Source organism: Castor canadensis, chromosome 1 (genome assembly GCF_047511655.1).
Source record: "Castor canadensis chromosome 1, mCasCan1.hap1v2, whole genome shotgun sequence".
NCBI classification, from domain to species: domain Eukaryota; kingdom Metazoa; phylum Chordata; class Mammalia; order Rodentia; family Castoridae; genus Castor; species Castor canadensis.
This window is the reverse complement of record NC_133386.1, coordinates 37767681-37789793: the sequence shown is the minus strand read 5'-3', so window position 1 is coordinate 37789793 and position 22113 is coordinate 37767681. Positions and strand designations below refer to the sequence as shown.

The following is a 22113-nucleotide window of genomic DNA, read 5'->3' as shown; positions in this document are numbered from 1 at the left end:
GCTTCTCTAAATACCAGCTAGGGACTTGGCTGATTTGGATATTCACATAGTCCCTCTTTCCCATTCCCAGGTCCTTTTTGTGCCAGATGCCAACTTTCCGTCCAGTACCTTAAGGCTATCATCATCCAGTCCTGGTGCTACTGTTTCTCCTTCATCATCAGATGCAGAATATGACAAACTGCCTGTATGTATGTCATGAACGTCACGCACTGAAACTCATTTTAATCAGAAAGAGGTTTTATGAGATGTAGAATTCGATATGTTGTTTTTTAAAAGATTATGTTTGAATTTCCCCACAAAGGAGTGGAGTTAAGCAACTTGTCATTTGTTGAGAGAAGGCATCCTCTCCAAGACACATGTATATGCATATAAGGTCTTAAAAGTAAAAATGCATGCCTTATATAAAAAAGTGTGAAGTTAAATTCCCAATGAGGTGAATAGATTGTATGTGTTCCCTTTTTTGAGAGAATTTGAGTCTGGAATCTAACATGAATTCTTTCATTTAGGTTATTTTCTAAGACATTTAATGAACCAGTGTTATGGGTTCACATATATGTTTTTAAAAGTTTTTAAAAATCTTAGTTTAATTTGGATACTTACTGTTATATTTGTGATGTTTTTAAAGAACAAAGGGCACTTGCCTATTTTTTTTTCTGTTCAAGTTAAATAGAGGTAGTATACTTACAGGAGAGCTATACATATTATTTATACATATAATTTGTTTTTAAAAAGTGTTCTTATTTGAGTTTGGAAATTTTTGCTTTTATAAGGATGCTGACTTAGCAAGAAAGGCCTTAAAACCCATCGAAAGAGTGTTATCATCTACTTCTGAAGAAGATGAACCAGGCGTGGTAAAGTTTCTAAAAATGAATTGTCGATACTTCACTGATGGAAAGGTATTTGGCAATACCAATTGTTCCCTTTTTGTGGAAGCTAAATAAGGTTGCAAATTACTGGGAATAAAGCTCCATTAAAATATTTACTCATCCTTTCAGTTTAAGGTTTGGCAAACATCCATTAGTTTTTCTACATGGGATGCCCGGCATTTTACTTGTTGCGAGAAATGTGATTCCGTGCAACCTTCAATTTATCACTTGTCTTTACCTGTAAATTGTTAGGAAGAACAGCGTAGTATTTGTTTCACGCAAATGCTCCACTCAGACTCACTGAGTTTAAATTCTAACTCTTCTGCTCACTAGTTTTGAGACCACAGGCAAAGTATCTAAATTTCTTGGCTTCCATTTTTCTGCAATAAAGTAGGCACAATAGGGATGTGGATGTGTTTCCAGAGTCAGGGTGCCTGCTTAAGGTGTGTGGAAGCCCTAAGTTCCATGCCAGTACTGACAAAATAAATAAATAAAACAGGTACAATAATAAAATTTAACGAATAGAGTCTAGCAATTTAAAGAGAGAATTTGCTTAACAAGCCTATAACCTAATCCAGAAAATACTATGTTTTCAACTTGTGTTTGCCAGCTGGTGATGCTAGTGTTAAAAATAATGTCAGCCAGGCACAATGACACATACCTGTAATTCTAGCCACTCAGGAGGTAGAGATCAGGATGATCGGGGTTTGAGGCCAACCCAGGGAAAAAGTTTGTGAAACACCATCTCAGCCAATAAAATGCTGTGTGTAGTGACACATGCCTGTCATCCCAGCTATATGGGAAACATAAATAGGAGAATCAAAGTCCAGGCAAGCCTGGGAATAAATGTGCCACCCTATGTGAAAAATAGCTAAAGTAGGTGGGAGGGAAGGGGTAATGGAGAGGGTTGAACTGACCAAAGTATACTCACAGCAGGGATACATCAAGAAACCCCTTTGAACATTGACTTAGGAGCTAATAACAAAAGACAAGACTGTAAAATAAGTACAGTGTGTGTGTGTGTGTGAGGAGGTTACTTGTGGGAGGGGGTAGGGTGAATGAAGGAGATTAAGGTGATGGAATACGATTGATGGACTTCATATACATATGCAAATAGAGCAGTGAAACCTCTTGCAGTTGCTTTAAGTGGGATGGGGAAGGGACCTGGGGGAGAGATGGTGGGGGCGATCTAACCAATGTACAATATAAGCCTATTCAGAATTGTCACAATGAATTCCCCTCATGTACAATGAATATATCCTAATAAAAATGAAGGGAAAAAATAGCTAAAGCAAAAAGGGCTGGGGTTGTGGTTCAAGTGGTAAAGTGCCTGCCTAGCAAGTTCAAGACCCTGAGTTCAAACCCCAGTTCTTCCCTCAAAAAAAAAAAAAAAAATCATAATAATGTCAGCTGTGATTTTTTTTTTTTTAGTTTTTTGGTTGTTGGTGTTTACAAAAAACAAATCTGACTTTTAGTGAGCTTCTGCAGAAAGGGCTTTGTTAATATTCTGTGCTCATAGTGGAGAGTTCGTATCAGGTTACAAATGGTACAAAAATGTTATTGATGTATATTTGTAACTTTTGCTACAAAGAATGAATAATCCCTGAAAAAAGATTTCACAAAGGTGATTACTGGACTCACTAAAGATATCAGATTATTTCCCTATAAGGATTCATCTGTATCCTGCTGTGTCTGGCAGATAATACCCTGCTGGCCAATAAGGTCTATAATGTAATCTGGCCAAACTTCAGACTTTTAAGATCTACTAAACTACTGCTTTTTTTATTTTGGTTTGGTTTTTGGTGGGACTGGGGTTTAAACTCAGGTTTGTGCTTACAAAGTAGGTACTTAACAGTTTGAGTCACACCTTCAATTCATTTTGCTCTGGTTAGTTTAGAGATGGGGGTCTCATGAACTATTTGTCCTAGCTGACCTCAAACCACAATCCTCCTGATCTCAGTCTCCCAAGTAACTAGAATTATAGGTGTGAGCCACCAAAGCCCCACCAAGCTGCTGCTTTTTCCTTTTAATTTTCATAGTGCATCTATATTCGGTCTGGCTGTTAAAATGTTATATGGCTATTAATGCTGAATTTTGCTGGATGTGAGCTGTGTAAACATTTTAGAGATGGATATTGGGACGATTCTTCTCCCTCAGCACTGCGCAGTACTAGGCACTTGTTAGACACTCAAAGGGAGATTTGCTGAATGGATCAGAAAGCACTGTATTCTCAGTCAGGAAAACACGTGGGTTAGTCCCTCTTGTTTTTTAGACAGAGAAATGGAGAATCTCTGACACATATGTGTGAGCCAGGATTACACCACAGTTGTACTGTTTTATCCATGCTAAAATCATGTTTGGATGATTGCCGCAAGTCTGTTTTCTCTGTTTACTTAGCACCTAACTTTGTATTACTTTTTTCTTTTTTGGTGTAATTCTAGAATTTTGATTTTAGGGCCCAGCACTTGCTAGGCAGGCACTCTGCCACTTGAGCCACACCCCCCAGCCCTTTTCTGCTTTAGTTATGTCTCAGGTAAAGAATCTCAAACTTTTGCTCAGACTGTGATCCTCCCACCTATGCCTTGCACATAGCTGGGATCCCAGGGGCATGCCATCACACCCAGCTTATTTGTTGAGAATGGGGTCTTACTAGCTTGTTTGCCTGGGTTGGTCTTGAACCTCAGTCCTCTGGATCTTTACCTAGTGAGTAGCTAGGATTACAGGTGTAAGCCATCAGGTCTGGTCCTGCATTCTTCAGCTTGTTTTTTCAGCTTTCGTGAAAGGGATATGATTGTCACATAGGACACTGTGCTCACAAAGTCAATAGAAAGGCAATATGTGTTAATTAATGGCTTCTGTGGTGGTGGCAGAAAGCCTTTCTGGATAAAATAATTCTGTCCTGTCCCTTTCTTCTATAGGGTGTGGTTGGAGGCGTCATGATTGTCACTCCTAACAACATCATGTTTGACCCTCATAAGTCTGATCCCCTGGTTATTGAAAATGGGTGTGAGGAGTATGGCCTCATCTGCCCCATGGAAGAGGTTGTTTCCATTGCTCTCTACAATGACATTTCCCACATGAAGATCAAAGATGCTTTGCCATCGTAAGAGCCATTTCTTTCTTTACCAAAAACAAGAAGCTGTTGAGACAATTCAGTGGAATTTAAAAGTGGGGGCATGTGCAGAGGTGAGGGCATTTGGAAAAGCAAGGAACTGTGTAGGGATGAATTTGAAAAATGGGAAAACTTGTGCAATGAATATAAAAAATAGAAAAATGAGATGCAGAAATGATGAAGTAAATGATACCGGGAAGTTGAACATATTAATTTAAAGGAGAAATTAGCTGCAGTATGAAAAGTTTTTGAGAAAGAGACAGAGTGAGTATAAAATCTCTCCATTCTCACTTTCAAGTTTTGTATTTTTATGTATGAGACATTTTATAAGTCCAGCTGCCACAAAAAGTCGGAAAAGAACAACTGAAGGGATTACAGTCCATCATTAGGTGCCTGGCTAGGTCTAGAAAAGCACTACTTAGCAACTGAACCAGTTGACACCATAGTGTACTTTGCCCCAGCTGTGCTTGGCAGCTGCAATGCAGAAAAAGCAGATGGCTGAATTAGTCCCAAACAGGGGACAGCAGGTGTGGATTAGGTAGAAGAACAAGAAGGGAGGGATAGACAGGAATCGAGGAGGTAAATTAGCATGCAGTTGAATGTGCTCTTTGTGGGGTTGTGCTCCATAGGAAAGAAAGAGATGAGGAAAGTGAGTGATTATGGAGGAAAATTGTGCTTATTAATCAAGTAGGTGAACAGCTGGGTTTCTTTGCTGCAGGACTTCTTACAGCTTTTAATATGCCAAATTAAATTTTGAGTTCTACTATTAAGATCATGCTGCATTGCACTAAGTTATTTGCTTTGACTCTAGAACCAAATCATCTTTAATATCTTCTGGGATGCTAGTGTTGAGCAGAACATTTTGCTTATGCAAGTTCCTGCAGAGCAATTACTGGGTCACAGTTGTATGCTAGAATATAGGACTTAGGGGCTCAATGAATGCTTATTGAATAGAAATGAATAATAAACTAAAGCTTTTTAAAGCTTTTATCAGAGCCTAACAATTGCATAGTCTTTTATTTTCTATTGGGAAAAGCATGAACATTTCAATCGATTGATAAAATAACCTTGGGAAGACAGACTTACATGTTACATGAGAACTGCCTGTATTTGGTGACTTTATTGTTATGATCATTTATTTCACAGTTGGTGTTGTAAAGTATTTCTTGAAAATAATCTGACCTTTTAGAAAACAGAACTATTTCTGAAATTGGAAATGTTATTTTTTAAAAAGGTTTTTTTCTCTGAGTTTGAACCCAGCAGTGGTGCTAGTACTAGTAGTGGTAAATGGAAATGTAGGTTACTCATGGTATTTCCTGTCATGCTTTAGAAAGCGTATGTTTTTTGACCATCTATTTTGAACTTGGGAGAACATGCTTAATATTTTTGTGTGATTCAGATCTGGGTTGTAATGCATCTATGTTATTAAGGAAGAATAATTGGCTGCATCCTGGGACATTATGCATCACCTTAAAAATCAGTTGCTATGCTTGCCATAAAGTAAAATGATATGTTAAAATTTTAAAATGTTTAAAAAATTTAAACTCAGTATCATAAGGAAGAGATTTTTGATAACGTTTTCTTTTCCATAAAATTTTCCCCTGTAAAACGAAGCTGTTTCTATCCATACACAATAACATTGGAAGCTTCTCTCACATCTTCTTTGGAGTAGTAAGATTTTTTGTTTGTTTGTTTATTGGAAGCATTCAGTTCTAAGTCAGGAAATGAAAAAGCATGTTCAAAGTCAGCTACTTTATACAGAATAGTTACATAAGTAGTTATGAAGTCAGTGAGCCTTTCAGAATTAATATAGTTGTCTTCTAAATATTTTATAAAAAGGAAGAGCTTTGAATATCTAAGGAGTTCTAATCATTAATCATTGGTACTGAAATACTTCATCTCCTCTGTCCTTTCCTTCATAAAAATCAGAAATTATTTCACATTTTAAAATCTTGTGGGTAACAACTCCATGTTGACATATAACATCCAAAACCATTTGTGTGCTTCTAGTAGGATATGCAACTCACACGGCTTGTTCATTTGCCATCTCGTTTAGTTGACTTATGTTTCATTTTGAAATCAACCTCTTGATTTCATTTCCTTATTCTTAAGTCATTTCAGCATACATTTAAGTTGTATATTTTGTTTTGGCTTTTGGTTGAGTTTGTTTTGTTTTGCCTTTCCTCCATTTTGTTTTTTATTTTATTTTTAACATTCCATGTGCACCTACCATTTTTGCCCCAACAGTGACCTACCTCAGGATCTTTGTCCTCTGTACAGGCCTGGAGAGTGGGAAGACCTGGCTTCAGAAAATGATATTAACCCATTCAGTAAGTTCAAATCCATCAACAAGGAAAAACGACAACAGAATGGAGAGAGAACCATTACTTCAGGTTCAAAATCAACAGGCTCTTTGGAGGAATTGACAGGATACACACATACAAAGCTCTCAGGCAGCTCTGTGTCAGGGAAATCAAAGAAACTGGAACTCTCCAGGGAGACAAACAGTGGATCTCCCACAGTGAGTCAGCTCTGCCAGGAACCTTTGGGGACACACACAGCATTTGAATCTATAGCCAAAGAAAACTCCCTTTTAGTGGAAGATGATGACTTCGTTGACTTGGAAGAACTTTCTGCTCAACCTGAGAATAGAATAGACAAAAGATACACCTCGAAGGAATGCCTTTTAACTGATCCGCAGGAGCAAAAGAAGATGGAGACACAAATAATCAATTCCACTGTGGAAATGCAGGTGCAGTCGGCCCTTAACTTTTTAGGAACAGAGAGTGATAAGGAACTTAAGGGGGCCCTAGATTTAGAAACCTGTGAAAAGCAAGATATCATGCCAGAAATGGACAAGCAGTCTGGATCCCCAGAAACACAGGTAGAAAACACACTGAACATACATGAAGATCTAGATAAAGTTAAACTCATTGAATATTACCTAAATAAGAACAAAGAAGGGTCACAATTATCAGAAAATTTGCAGAAGGCAGAATTAAGTGACGGCAAAAGTACTGAACCAGAGGGAATAGACATTACTCTTAGCAGTTCTCTTCTCCAGACAAGTGAGCCCCCACTTGAGGGCAATAAAGAAGCAGATAAAACCTGGGTAAAAGAGAAAGACTCCTTTCCACTGAAACTGGACGTAAATACAGAAGAAAATGTGACTAAAGATAAAGAGTCTCCAGACTCCTCCTTGGAATCTACTCTGGAAAACAGCTGTCAAGGTGCACAAATGGATAACAAATCTGAAATTCAGTTATGGCTGTTAAAGAGAATTCAGGTGCCCATTGAAGGTAAGCTATATTTCTTTAAAGTCATTATATACTGTTATATGATTGTCTTTCTAGAGCTTGCAATGTAATAACAAGTAGTACAATTATTTGATGACAGTTTTTACTCAGTAGAGTGTATTCTTACTGATTGCATTAAGAATTAGGGCAAAAATTTGTAAATGTATGGTATCTGTTTTGGAACTTGAACTATAACATAGATTCCTATTTCAAATATCATTTACTTTTCTTAACTCTTTCAAGTGATTTTCCTTTTTTAACTTGCATTTATAAATCTAAAGAAGTTTAAAGTGGTTTTGAAAAGAGTTTAATTCTAAAGTGAATTGTATTATGGTGTGATTAGGTCCTTAATGCTATTCGTTAATATGTACACTTGTGAATTGTCACAGTTCTACATTATTTGTGATTGTGTTGGCTCTTATGCTTATTTCCAGTTTGTATTAGCTCTCGGAATGTAGACCAATTGGATGCAACTAACGCTTTTCCCTTTTGTACCAAAGAAAAATTTATTAGTTCTAATATAATGTAGCTGAATGTTATTTCTGCCATATGCTTTGACTTTTCATCCCTAAGAAGGGATTAGACACTATTCTTTTTAAGTTGAAAGTTTTACTGTCACTAATGTTACCAATATTGAGGAAAGTTTTGTCATATGTGATTCAGATATACTTCCTTCAAAAGAAGAAAAGAGTAAGACACCACCCATGTTCCTGTGCATCAAAGTGGGAAAACCAATGAGAAAGTCTTTTGCCACTCACACAGCAGCCATGGTCCAGCAGTATGGTAAACGAAGAAAGCAGCCAGAATACTGGTTTGCTGTTCCCCGAGAGAGGTACGTATGAGCCAAAAAAAATCTGCTGGTCAATTAGATTCCATTCAGATATTACTTATCTTAAAAGACTTAATTTCATTCTTGAATAAGAGCTTTCTCTTAATTGTATATTACAGAATTTCTGGAAGCATATTGAGTAGCTTTCTGTTAGTGGGTAGCTTTGAAACAGAAAATAGGAAGACATCATAGGTGCAGTTTGCTGAACCATTTTCATAACTTCCTGCTCAGTTGCTTTTTAAATGAAATATTTGGATATTCTTGAATTCCAGTAATTGGAAGTACTCTTATGTTGAGAATTAAAGAATACCATGGAACAGATCCAAAGCCATCTAAGTGCAGTAAAGGGTCATGATTCATTGTAATTTTTAAAGTGCTTTTCACATTAGAAAGCTAACAATTCTTTGACCTCATGAAGTAAGCATCTATGATTCAGCAGTGTGAAAAATCACACGATCCCCCTGATAGATTAGGGGTTTAAACACCTTTATAGAGATTTGTTTTTATTTTTAACTTATTTTTAATTACAATAATTATATGTATTAATAAGGCACAATTTCCATACATGAATACAATGTGTGATGATCGTACAATCAAGGGAATTAGCTTATCCATCACCTCAAACCTTTATCATTTCCTTGTGTTGAGAACATTCAAACGCCTCTCCTTTAGCTATTTTCAAATGCACAGCAAATTTTTGTTAACTACAGCTCTACTGTAGTTAGAACCTACTCCTCCTATGTAACAAACCTCTCCCTATCTATCCCCACTCTTCTTAGCCTTTGTTAACCACAGTGTTACTCTTCACTTCCATGAGATCGGCCTTTTTAGCTTCTACATATGAGTGAGAATATTTGATATTTGTCTTTCTGTACCTAACGTATTTCACTTATCATAATACCCTCCAGGCTTTTCCCTGTTGCTGCAAATGACAGGATTCTATTCCTTTATTGCTGAGTAATATTCTATTGTGCATATATGCCACATTTTCTTTATCCACTCATCTTTTCTTGGGCACTTAAGCTGATTTCATATCTTGGCTATTATGAATAGTGTTGCAATAAGGAGAGGAGTGGCATACAGAGTGATTTGTATTTTTAAGTCATTCAAGAAAATATTTTATTGGTTATATAACAGTCTAGGATAGTAGTGATAGTGGCATAGAAATTCTTCAGCAGTATAGCCCTGAAGATATAAAAATTATGAAATACTCTTTTGAGAAAAAAATAAGCATTTTCCTTTTGTATATGTGGTAGAATAAAAATGTCTTTACAAAGGACTTACAATTAATTTTTACTATGAAACCCACACATCTTTCTTTTTCCTGATAAGTCATCAAACATGGTCATCCAGGTAGGTCTTCTGGCTAATACATCTTCCAGAAAAAACACACTCATCCAGCTTCCCATGTGAATTCTTACTAAACAAATTAAATCTCAAGCAAGAGCACATCCTCTGGATGATTATTACATAGAATACTAATTCTCAGAAGGAGAGTTGTTTCATTTTAATGTTATAATTTAATGTGAAAGTAAGAGTATTTTTATGAACGAATTTGCTAATAGCTTTTCCCTCTGTTAGACACAAACCACATCAACACGGGCATAACGCATAGTTTGTTCTGCATTTATGTAGTATGCGCCTTCACCTGTGCCTGCAATCCCCTCAGTAGCTCTTTGAAATTTTAAACTGAGAATACTGGGGGAGTATTTTGTTGCTATTTTTTAATTTTTCAACGAAACAATATAAATGTTTGAAGCCCTGTTAAAATTGAATTGCTAGAACTAGAATTTCACAACTAGATAATATCTTAGAGATTTAGGTCAGTTCCTGGTTTCAGAGGTGAGCACTGAGACTTTCAGCCACAGTGTGGGTTGTGTGAAATTTAGTCCTCTATCAGAAATAGTATCTATGAATATACCACTTTTTTCCTCTGGAAAAATGTATTGCTTGTGTATTAGAAAATTGTGGAATTTTTAGAATTGGGTTGTCTTTAATAGGACCATGTGTACCAAAGACTCTTGAAGAGTAATTGTAGTGATCCCGTACATATAATTATTTTACTGTCATTCTTTAACCCAGAAGAAACTTTTAATGCTGAAATAGTACTTCTGTTTGACCTCTTACATAAGAAGTAGTTTTTTTGAGAACCTTTTACAGTAGGTCACTTGTTAAATTCCATTATTCTGAATTTGTAGCATTCATAGCTTGTCTTTGACTAGCAAATAGTTTCTTTCTTGAACTAATCATTAACCAAAAATTTTCTTAGAGGCCTTCTGTTAATGATGATAGATTTTTGGTATAGATCTTAGGAAACTTTGTTATAATTATTCCCTTTTGTATTTCCATGTCACCTTCTGCTTAAGAGAAGGCAGATGGAACAGTCCTTTAGTTAATTCCCATCCAGAACTCCAAGTTCATTTTTGTTCTCAGTTTTTGAAATTTTTCAGAACTCAAGGGTTAACAGAAGTTCTTAAGGAAGAACTGAGAAGTGACTTGCAATGCTTTTCTCACATTGCTAATAATTTTCAGATTCCTTTGCTACATCAAACTGAATGTTTCTGCCTGCCTTTCTGTTGGGTGGATCCATGTATTTACTGAGCTGCAGGGTAAAGCCACCCCAGCAGTGGCTTCCTTTCTGGGTCACAGTGTCCTCTCATGGAGCTTGTAGATGTGACAGCTTATTCTTCTGAAGCATATCTCTTTGACTCATCCAATATACCAAAGCTCCTTGTCACAGGAAAATAATGTCTTAATATTGACAGAACTTAACAAATATATGTTTTGCTGTCTACTTTAAAAAATGTGTTCTCATTCTTTATTATTATGAAGAAGATTAACTCGACCAAATCCTCTACTTCTTCCTTTACAATGTGCACTGTGTCTCCTTTGATGACATCATTGAATGAATAGTCTACTGAGTAAGAATATATGGAAAGCAGAAGGAGAGAGAAGTGATGATGAACACCCTGAAGAATCTCTGCTTATCTCCTTTTTCTTTTCTAACCCCCACTTTGGTGGTGTTTTCTTTCTGCAGTAATTCTTATTGAAGCTTAGATACCACAAATTAGAAATGTAAAATAGTTAAAGCTGCCTAAATATATCATAGTTTTATTTACCTTGGTAGAAGTTGTCAGAAGACCTAAGACCTCCATGAATCCAGGAAAGTTGGAGTTTTTTCTTGAACATGAAGCATACTCAGATTCACTGGGGATTAAGTGCAATCAGTTTAAACTCTCTCTGTCTTCATTGCAGTTTGCAGAATCAGGTACCTCTCTTGAATCAGCTAAGGATGACAGTGGTGTGCTTGGGACATTTACAAAGTTTCCAGAACTCATCTTGTATACCTGGAAGATCCTGTCTTTTTCTACTGTCAGTCTTGGTGCTAATTTAACTATAATCCCATTCTGTTTTTAATAATCTAGTACAGGATGAAAATCCCTTACCTGAAATATTTAGTCAGACTGTTTAGGATTTCAGTGTTTTTGGATTTTGGGGTATTTGCCTACACTTTACCAGATGAGCATCCCATCCAAAAATCTGAAATCTAAAATTCAAACATTTAAAATTAGAAGTTTTCAGGTGCTGGCATGGCACTCAAAAAGTTTTGGATTTCAAATTTTCAGATTAGCGATGTTTAACCTATACAGGATTTCTCAACCTTGGCACTGTTGACATTTTGGGCTGCATAATTCTTTGTTGTTGGGGGAAGGGGATGTCCCGTGAAATGTAAGATGTTTAACAACATTCATGGCTTATACCCACTAGCTTCCAGTAGTTCCTCTCAGTTGTAACAAGCAAAAGTGTCTCTTGACTTTGCCAAATGTCCTCTGGTGGACAGAATGACGTCACACTGAGAATCCCTGGTCCAATGTTAGACCTGGGCCTATACGTCATTCTGAAAGTGGTTTTGAGCCACAATAGAGACATGATGTAGGGATTTAATTGTACTTAAGTTTATTGTTCTTGGTCATATTAATAGAATTTACTCATCTACATATACTTTGTTGCCTTTACTAAACCCTAATTTCTTGAAACATTTTTCGCAAAGAATTTTATTTAAAAGTTTTAACTTTTTTAGGTATGGTGGCTCATGGTTATAATCTCAGCTAATTAGGAGGCAGAGATCAGGAGAATTGTGGTTTGAGGCCAGCCCAGGCAAAAAGTAGTGAGACTACCATCTAACCAATAGCTGGGCAGTGCGTTCCTTGTTATCTCAGCTTCATGGGAATCATAAATAGGTGGATCATGCTCCAGACTGGCCTAGGCAAAACATGAGACCCTATCTCCCAAAAAATAATCAAAGAAAATAGGACTAGGGCAGTGGCTCAAGTGGTAGAGCCCCTACCTAGCAAACTCAAGGCCCTGAGTTCAAACCTCCTCCCCGCCAACCCCATACCACCAAAAAATATTTTCTAACTTTTTATTAATGGATAGTTTTTAATCTTAAAAAAAAAACAAACAAGAAGATGTTCTTTTAGGAGCAATGGTGTTACCTGGAGGTAATCCTAATTTGATAGAGTACCCCAAGCAATGAGTTGTTGGTATTGATAGTAATGTATTTTTACGCTTCCAGTTTGCAGAAGCCTCTGCTAAAAGCTCTCTTAGGTATAAGAAGACGTTACTATTGCCTGCCCTGGAAGAGGTCTGGAGTCTTGGTATCCCTAATCTGGAATAAGGAACCCCAGAACCAGGCAGACCGAAATGGGAATCCCTAGGAAGTGTGGGCCCTTGAATGAGATACTTGTCCCCTTGAAACATAATTTCTAAAATATGAGTTCGAAGTAATTAGGTCATACTTGAAGAAATAATTGAACAAATAATTATTGAGTGAGTACTGGGCTAGTTCTAGAGAAATAAGATTGGGCCCCTACTCTGAGGACCTTATTAAGAAAAACTATTGAAAATAGTTCCTAACATTCTCTAGAAGTTTACTATGTGATTGTATTCCATAGGTTTAAATACTGTCCTATATAAGAAATACTAAATATCCTTTTTCTCTCTTTTCTTTCTTAATACTAAGACATTATTTCCTTTTTTAGAAAGGACCAATAATACCTGCTCCAATTAGAACTACTCTCTGACTTTGGTATGGTGAGGCATGCTTGTAACCCCAGCACTTGGGAAGTTGGAGGCAGAATGATTAAGAGTTTCAGGCCAAACTGGACATATAGCAAGACCTTCTTTAAAAAAAAAAACCTATTCTATTTTTCCCAATTATTTATGGCCTCTTAATTTTGAAATGTTTTATAATAAATTTATTTTATATTAATTAGCTTTTAAAGTAAGTAAGATGGAAATGGTAGAAGGAATTATATACAATTGCCAAGTGATGTATAAATGTTTAATCCAAACTGAACTAGTTAGTGTGGCTTGTGTAAAAAAAGTAAACTAATAAGAGAATGATGAGAGGGAGAGCCCATGAGCTTTTTTCCACTGAAAAGTAATTATGCTAAGATAATTTCAGCACATCTGAACATACAGATAAGCAAAAGGAGGTAAGAGGTAAGCTTATTTTGTAGTCAGCTTTTTTCTATTTAATACGTTGTACACATTTTTCACATCCTATATGTTATAATAATACATAAACAGTATAATTAGCATCATGTGTTTTTTCTGATTGATTTAATCTGTCTGTACTTTGAATATTAGGTTATTTTGCATTTTTTTGCCATTATATACAATGCTACATTAAACACTGGTAATATCCTTCTGGTAGTCTCACCAAGTCAAAGAATATGTTTAAAGTTTTAGATACATGGTGCACATGAAAGTGTGTAGCAGTTTTTATACACCCACCAGCATAAACAGTGTCCTTTTCCCCACATGCTGGAAAACCTGTTGTAATTCTTTATTGATATGATTTGGTAGATGACAAGGGGAACAAATGTAGCTTTAAACTATCTTATTTTAAAGTTAAATGAGAGTCTGGGAATATGGCTGAAGTGGTAGAGTGCCTGCTTAGCAAGCTCAAGGCAGGCCCTGAGTTCACCAATACCACCAAAATTAAGAATAAAAAAGTTAAGTGAACACTTTGCATATAAAATTTGTTTATAAAATAAGGCCAATAGTCATCTGAGCATTTTTATTCTTATTTCTTTAATAATAGATATCTTATTTATACCTTGATATACAAATTTATAATACATTTTGTTGTCTAAAATTATTTTAAACTACTGTTTCTCTAGTTAGCCTCTAATTAAGATCACCAGGTGCTTTGTTTTGTAGAAGATAGATAGTTATGTTTTGTCTCTGTACACATATTCAGAATAAACTCATCATGCATAAATTAAGTTGATGCTATTTTAGAAAGTGTGATATTTTCTTAAATAATGTTGAACACAATCAAAATTCCCAAGCACTTTGTAGTAGTTGGGATTTTTGTTCTTTCAAAATAAAAATGAGTAATGTACATAGAAACACCAGGTCCCCTATCCTTTTAAATGGTGCTCTCTATGTTGTATGTATGTCTCAGATCCCAGTTTGGGGCCAATAGTGACACTTCTGTAGTGTTTGTTGTCTCCCCAGAGTTCCCTGTGATTGCATTGCTCAGAGAGTAGACTCAGTTGTTCAAAGCCCCCCTTTTAATGGGTGCCTATTCTTTAGGTTAACATTTCCCAAAGATGTGCAGTGAAAAGCCAATCCCATGGAGCAGCCACAGGTGCTTCTAGTTAAATGCCCTCAGTGGTCAGTTCTATCTAGAACAGAGCTTTATGTTCATAGTTCCCACTGACTTCATAGGGCATTGCTGAAATTTCTTAATTTTTCCTGGTATTAATATAACAGCCTACAATTGATTTTTTAAAATTTTATCTTTATAATATTTTAACTTTATGAGATTATTTGAATATCTGTATACATATTAAAAGACTATGTTAGTCCAATCTCCCTTGATTTTCAGTTCCTCACCATAGTAAATGTAAATTAGGATTTTTTCCCCCCTTTTTTCACATTTCAAATAGTAGCAATCACACATGCTACACAGTAACCTTTTGGCCTGCAAAGGTACATTGTATTATTAGGAATAGTCAATGGCAGACAGATCTTAGTTAGGATCTTTGTTTTTTTCCCCTACCCTAGGGTTAAATTCAGTGCCTTGCACTTGCTATGCAGGTGCTCTACCACTTGCCCCTAGTCCTTTTTGCTTTAACTGATTTTCTAATAGGGTCTGCCATTTTTGACTGGGCTGACCTGGACCACAATCCTCCTATTTATGCCCCAGTACCTGTGATGACAGGTGAACTCCACCATGCCCAGCCATTGGTTGAGATGGTGTCTCATGAATTTTGGCCAGGGCTGGCCTCCAACTGCAGTCCTTTTGATATCCACCCCCTGAGTAGCTAGGATTACAGCTGTTAGCCACTCAGTTTGGCCTAGGATTTTTTTTTTTTTAACTGTCTTTGTATCTTCTTTTTGTTTTTCAAAAATATTCACTCTTAGTTCTGGAATATTTAAAGCAAAGCCTGAAAGTCACGAATACTCAGTTTATCAGAATGTGCACTTCATCTGAAATCTTACTCACTTTAAAACTTTGGGTGCTAAGCTTCACTGGACTCTGATATGATAATAGTACCTGAATTGCAGCCTTACAAAACACATCAGATTATTCTGAATGCGTGCATACTCAAATGCTCTTACGATATCTTCATCAACTAAAATAGGGTGACCAATCTTGGATTGAACCCAGGGCCTTGTACTTGCTAAGCAAGGGCTCTGCCTCTTGAGCAGTGACCACAGCCCTGCTGTTTGTATTTTGCTTTTGAGATGCGCCTCACTAACTTTGCCCAGGCTTTCCTTGAACTTGTGATCATCCTACCTCCACCTTCAAAGTAGCTGGGATTACAGGAACACCACCATACCCAGTAAATGTCTACTCCTAGAAACTCAAAGGGAAATATCAAAGAAATTAGTTCACCAGCTCAACTGTTAGCTTTCCCAGACCTAAGCTGGAGAGGTTTAGGAGGGCAGGCAGGGTAGTAAATACATGCCCTCCTTCACTGTGCCAGGCATAGTAGTTTGAATGGTACAGCATTATGGCACAGCGTTCTTTCCTTTAGTTCACACAACAGTTCTGTGAGGTATGCAGTGTTCTTTCCCAATTTTATCAACGAGGAAAGTGGGACACATGGAATTTTAACGCGTTGCTCAAAATAATAAATATCATGTATAGCATTTAAATTCAAATTGTTCCATTTCAAATACCATTCTCAGCCTACACCAGAGAATGCAGTCCAAACTGTATTGGACTGTCCAAACTGCCACATCACTGAAAAAGGATTAGGGAAGCATACACTCCAAGTCATTTCTTGATTAGTAAGGGAATGAAAAAGTTGTAGCACCTCCAGATTTATTCATCTCCCTGGGACTGCTGAAGTGCCCTTCATTTGGCCAGATGTATTTCAGTGAGTTTGGGGAGAAGAAGGGGTTGCTGTTTTATGGATGGCACTCCATGGGTACTCAGTAATTGAATTAAGGTGATCTAATTAGATTTGAAAATAAAGACTTGATTAAAATTTCCTCTCTTAGTTCCTATTTTTCTGTGTTCTGACATTAGATATTTTAATGCCACTGCAGGCTGGTTCTAGCATTACTTAATTTCTTTTTTCATTTTTCTTTTATTATTCACATGTGCATACAAGGCTTGGGTCATTTCTTCCCCCTGCCCCCACCCCCTCCCTTACCACCCACTCCGCCCCCTCCCCCTCCCCCCCAATACCCAGCAGAAAGTATTTTGCCCTTATCTCTAATTTTCTTGTAGAGAGAGTATAAGCAATAATAGGAAGGAACAAGGGGTTTTGCTGGTTGAGATAAGGATAGCTATACAGGGCATTGACTCACATTGATTTCCTGTGCGTGGGTGTTACCTTCTAGGTTAATTCTTTTTGATCTAACCTTTTCTCTAGTACCTGTTCCCCTTTTCCTATTGGCCTCAGTTGCTTTAAGGTATCTGCTTTAGTTTCTCTACGTTAAGGGCAACAAATGCTAGCTAGTTTTTTAGGTGTCTTACCTATCCTCATCCCTCCCTTGTGTGCTCTCGCTTTTATCATGTGCTCAAAGTCCAATCCCCTTGTTGTGTTTGCCCTTGATCTAATGTCCACATATGAGGGAGAACATACGATTTTTGGTTTTTTGAGCCAGGCTAACCTCACTCAGAATGGTGTTCTCCAATTCCATCCATTTACCAGCAAATGATAACATTTCGTTCTTCTTCATGGCTGCATAAAATTCCATTGTGTATAGATACCACATTTTTTTAATCCTTTCGTCAGTGCTGGGGCATCTTGGATGTTTCCATAACTTGGCTATTGTGAATAGTGCCGCAATAAACATGGATGTGCAGGTGCCTCTGGAGTAACAGTCTTTTGGGTATATCCCCAAGAGTGGTATTGCTGGATCAAATGGTAGATCGATGTCCAGCTTTTTAAGTAGCCTCCAAATTTTTTTCCAGAGTGGTTGTACTAGTCTACATTCCCACCAACAGTGTAAGAGGGTTCCTTTTTCCCCGCATCCTCGCCAACACCTGTTGTTGGTGGTGTTGCTGATGATGGCTATTCTAACAGGGGTGAGGTGGAATCTTAGTGTGGTTTTAATTTGCATTTCCTTTATTGCTAGAGATGGTGAGCATTTTTTCATGTGTTTTTCTGGCCATTTGAATTTCTTCTTTTGAGAAAGTTCTGTTTAGTTCACATGCCCATTTCTTTATTGGTTCATTAGTTTTGGGAGAATTTAGTTTTTTAAGTTCCCTGTATATTCTGGTTATCAGTCCTTTGTCTGATGTATAATTGGCAAATATTTTCTCCCACTCTGTGGGTGTTCTCTTCAGTTTAGAGACCATTTCTTTTGATGAACAGAAGCTTTTTAGTTTTATGAGGTCCTATTTATCTATGCTATCTCTTAGTTGCTGTGCTGCTGGGGTTTCATTGAGAAAGTTCTTACCTATACCTACTAACTCCAGAGTATTTCCTATTCTTTCTTGTATCAACTTAAGAGTTTGGGGTCTGATATTAAGATCCTTGATCCATTTTGAGTTAATCTTGGTATAGGGTGATATACATGGATCTAGTTTCAGTTTTTTGCAGACTGCTAACCAGTTTTCCCAGCAGTTTTTGTTGAAGAGGCTGCTATTTCTCCATCGTATATTTTTAGCTCCTTTGTCAAAGATAAGTTGCTCATAGTTGTGTGGCTTCATATCTGGATCCTCTATTCTGTTCCACTGGTCTTCATGTCTGTTTTTGTGCCAGTACCATGCTGTTTTTATTGTTATTGCTTTGTAATATAGTTTGAAGTCAGGTATTGTGATACCTCCTGCATTGTTCTTTTGACTGAGTATTGCCTTGGCTATTCGTGGCCTCTTGTGTTTCCATATAAATTTCACAGTAGATTTTTCAATCTCTTTAATGAATGTCATTGGAATTTTGATGGGAATTGCATTAAACATGTAGATTACTTTGGGGAGTATCAACATTTTTACTATGTTGATTCTACCAATCCATGAGCATGGGAGATCTCTCCACTTTCTATAGTCTTCCTCAATCTCTTTCTTCAGAAATGTATAGTTTTCCTTGTAGAGGTCTTTCACATCTTTTGTTAGGTTTACACCTAGGTATTTGATTTTGTTTGAGGCTATTGTAAATGGAATTGTTTTCATACATTCTTTTTCCGTTTGCTCATTGTTAGTGTATAGAAATGCTAATGATTTTTCTATGTTGATTTTATATCCTGCTACCTTACTATAGCTATTGATGATGTCTAGAAGCTTCTGAGTAGAGTTTTTTGGGTCTTTAAGGTATAGGATCATGTCGTCTGCAAATAGGGATATTTTGACAGTTTCTTTACCTATTTGTATTCCTTTTATTCCTTCTTCTTGCCTAATTGCTCTGGCTAGGAATTCCAGTACTATGTTGAATAGGAGTGGAGATAGTGGGCATCCTTGTCTGGTTCCTGATTTTAGAGGGAATGGTTTTAATTTTTCTCCGTTAAGTCTAATGCTGGCTGTAGGTTTGTCATATATAGCTTTTATAATGTTGAGGAACTTTCCTTCTATTCCTAGTTTTCTTAGAGCTTTTATCATGAAATGATGTTGGATCTTATCAAAGGCTTTTTCTGCATCTATTGAGATGATCAAGTGGTTTTTGTCTTTGCTTCTGTTAATGTGGTTTATTACGTTTATTGATTTTCGTATGTTGAACCACCCCTGCATCCCTGGGATGAAGCCTACCTGGTCGTGGTGAATAATCTTTTTGATGTGTTGCTGAATTCGATTTGCCATTATTTTGTTGAGGATTTTTGCATCAATGTTCATTAAGGAGATTGGCCTATAGTTCTCCTTTTTGGAGGTGTCTTTGCCTGGTTTTGGGATAAGTGTAATACTGGCTTCATAAAATGTGTTTGGCAGTTTTCCTTCCCTTTCTATTTCGTGGAACAGTTTAAGGAGGGTTGGTATCAGTTCTTCTTTAAAGGTCTGATAGAATTCAGCAGAGAATCCATCAGGTCCTGGACTTTTCTTTTTGGGGAGACTCTTGATTGCTGCTTCAATTTCATTTTGTGTTATAGGTCTATTCAGGTGATTAATTTCCTCTTGGTTCAGTTTTGGATGATCATATGTATCTAGAAATCTGTCCATTTCTTTTAGATTTTCAAATTTATTTGAATATAGGTTCTCAAAGTAGTCTCTGATGATTTCCTGGACTTGCATGGTGTTTGTTGTTATCTCCCCTTTTGCATTCCTAATTCTACTAATTTGGGTTTTTTCTCTCCTCATTTTAGTCAGGTTTGCCAGGGGCCTATCGATCTTGTTTATTTTTTCAAAGAACCAACTTTTTGTTTCATTAATTCTTTGTATGGTTTTTTTGGTTTCTATTTCGTTGATTTCAGCTCTTATTTTTATTATTTCTCTCCTTCTATTTGTTTTGGGATTTGCTTGTTCTTGTTTTTCTAGGAGTTTGAGATGTATCATTAGGTCATTGATTTGGGATCTTTCAATCTTTTTAATATATGCACTCATGGCTATAAACTTTCCTCTCAAGACTGCCTTAGCTGTGTCCCATAGGTTCCGGTAGGTTGTGTTTTCATTTTCATTGACTTCCAGGAACTTTTTAATTTCCTCTTTTATTGCATCGATGATCCATTCTTCATTAAGTAATGAGTTATTTAGTTTCCAGCTGTTTGCATGTTTTTTGTCTTTACTTTTGTTGTTGAGTTCTACTTTTACTGCATTGTGGTCAGATAGTATGCACGGTATTATTTCTATTTTCTTATATTTGCTGAGGCTTGCTTTGTGCCCTAGGATATGATCTATTTTGGAGAAGGTTCCATGGGCTGCTGAGGAGAATGTATATTGTGTAGAGGTTGGATGAAATGTTCTGTAGACATCTACTAGGTCCACTTGATCTATTGCATATTTTAGATCTTGGATTTCTGTATTGAGTTTTTGTTTGGATGACCTATCTATTGATGATAATGGAGTGTTAAAGTCTCCCACAACCACTGTGTTGGCGTTTATATATGCTTTTAGGTCTTTCAGGGTATGTTTGATGAAATTGGGTGCGTTGACATTGGGTGCGTACAGATTGATGATTATTATTTCCTTTTGGTCTATTTCCCCTTTTATTAGTATGGAATGTCCTTCTTTATCTCGTTTGATCAATGTAGGTTTGGAGTCTACTTTGTCAGAGATAAGTATTGCTACTCCTGCTTGTTTTCGGGGGCCATTGGCTTGGTAAATCTTCTTCCAGCCTTTCATCCTAAGCATATGCTTATTTCTGTCGGTGAGATGAGTCTCCTGTAAGCAACAAATTGTTGGATCTTCTTTTTTAATCCATTTTGTCAAACGGTGTCTTTTGATGGGTGAATTAAGTCCATTAACATTAAGCGTTAGTACTGATAGGTATGTGGTGATTCCTGCCATTTAGTTATCTTAGTTGTTTGAAGGTTTGATTGTGTGTACCTAACTTGATGTTACTCTCTACTGTCTTGCTTTTTCTTATCCTGTGGTTTGGTGCTGCCTGCCTTTTCATGGTTAAGTTGGGTGTCACTTTCTGTGTGCAGGATCCCTTGCAGAATCTTTTGTAATGGTGGCTTTGTGGTCACATATTGTTTTAGTTTCTGCTTATCATGGAAGACTTTTATTGCTCCATCTATTTTGAATGATAGCTTTGCTGGGTAGAGTATCCTGGGGTTGAAGTTATTTTCATTCAGTGCCCGGAAGATCTCGCCCCACGCTCTTCTTGCTTTTAATGTTTCTGTTGAGAAGTCTGCGGTGATTTTGATGGGTTTACCTTTGTGTGTTACCTGTTTTTTCTCTCTTACAGCCTTCAATATTCTTTCCGTAGTTTCTGAACTTGTTGTTTTAATGATGATATGTCGTGGAGTAGTTCTATTTTGATCTGGTCTGTTTGGTGTCCTGGAGGCCTCTTGCATTTGTATGGGAATATCTTTCTCTAGATTTGGGAAATTTTCCATTATTATTTTGTTGAATATATTACGCATTCCCTTCGCTTGCACCTCTTCTCCTTCTTCGATGCCCATGATTCTCAAGTTTGGTCTTTTGATGGAGTCAGTGAGTTCTTGCATTTTCTTTTCACAGGTCTTGAGTTGTTTAATTAATAGTTCTTTGGTTTTTCCTTTAATTATCATTTCATCTTCAAGTTCTGAGATTCTGTCTTCTGTTTGTTCTATTCTGCGGGATTGGCCTTCCGTTTTGTTTTGCAGTTCTGTTTCGTTCTTTTTTCTGAGGTTTTCCATATCCTGGCAGTTTTCTTCTTTATTGTTGTCTATTTTTGTCCTGAGTTCATTTATCCATTTATTCATTGTGTTCTCTCTTTCACTTTGGTGTTTATACAATGCTTCTATGGTTTCCTTTATTCTTTTGCTTTTTCAAATTCTCTATTTTTATTGTCTTGGAATTTCTTGAGTGTCTCCTGTACATTTTGGTTGACCCTATCCAGTATCATCTCTATAAAATTCTCATTGAGTACTTGTAGTATGTCTTCTTTTAAATTATTCTTGTGG

At 36.7% G+C, this 22113-nt stretch overlaps 1 protein-coding gene across 2 annotated transcripts in view; it reads left to right on the top strand.

Annotated features, from left to right (window-relative positions):
- The window catches only part of Ncoa7 (nuclear receptor coactivator 7), a 153058-nt gene that overhangs the window by 93819 nt on the left and 37126 nt on the right, over positions 1 to 22113 (top strand). The window contains exons 6-10 of one of the 2 annotated variants that reach the window (XM_074075249.1): positions 71 to 184; positions 771 to 896; positions 3785 to 3969; positions 6259 to 7277; positions 7938 to 8106. In XM_074075249.1, coding sequence (XP_073931350.1) covers positions 71 to 184; positions 771 to 896; positions 3785 to 3969; positions 6259 to 7277; positions 7938 to 8106 — 1613 coding nt within the window. Of the gene's footprint in view, positions 1 to 70; positions 185 to 770; positions 897 to 3784; positions 3970 to 6225; positions 7278 to 7937; positions 8107 to 22113 lie in introns of both variants that reach the window. The other variant, XM_074075247.1, reaches the window with a different exon arrangement.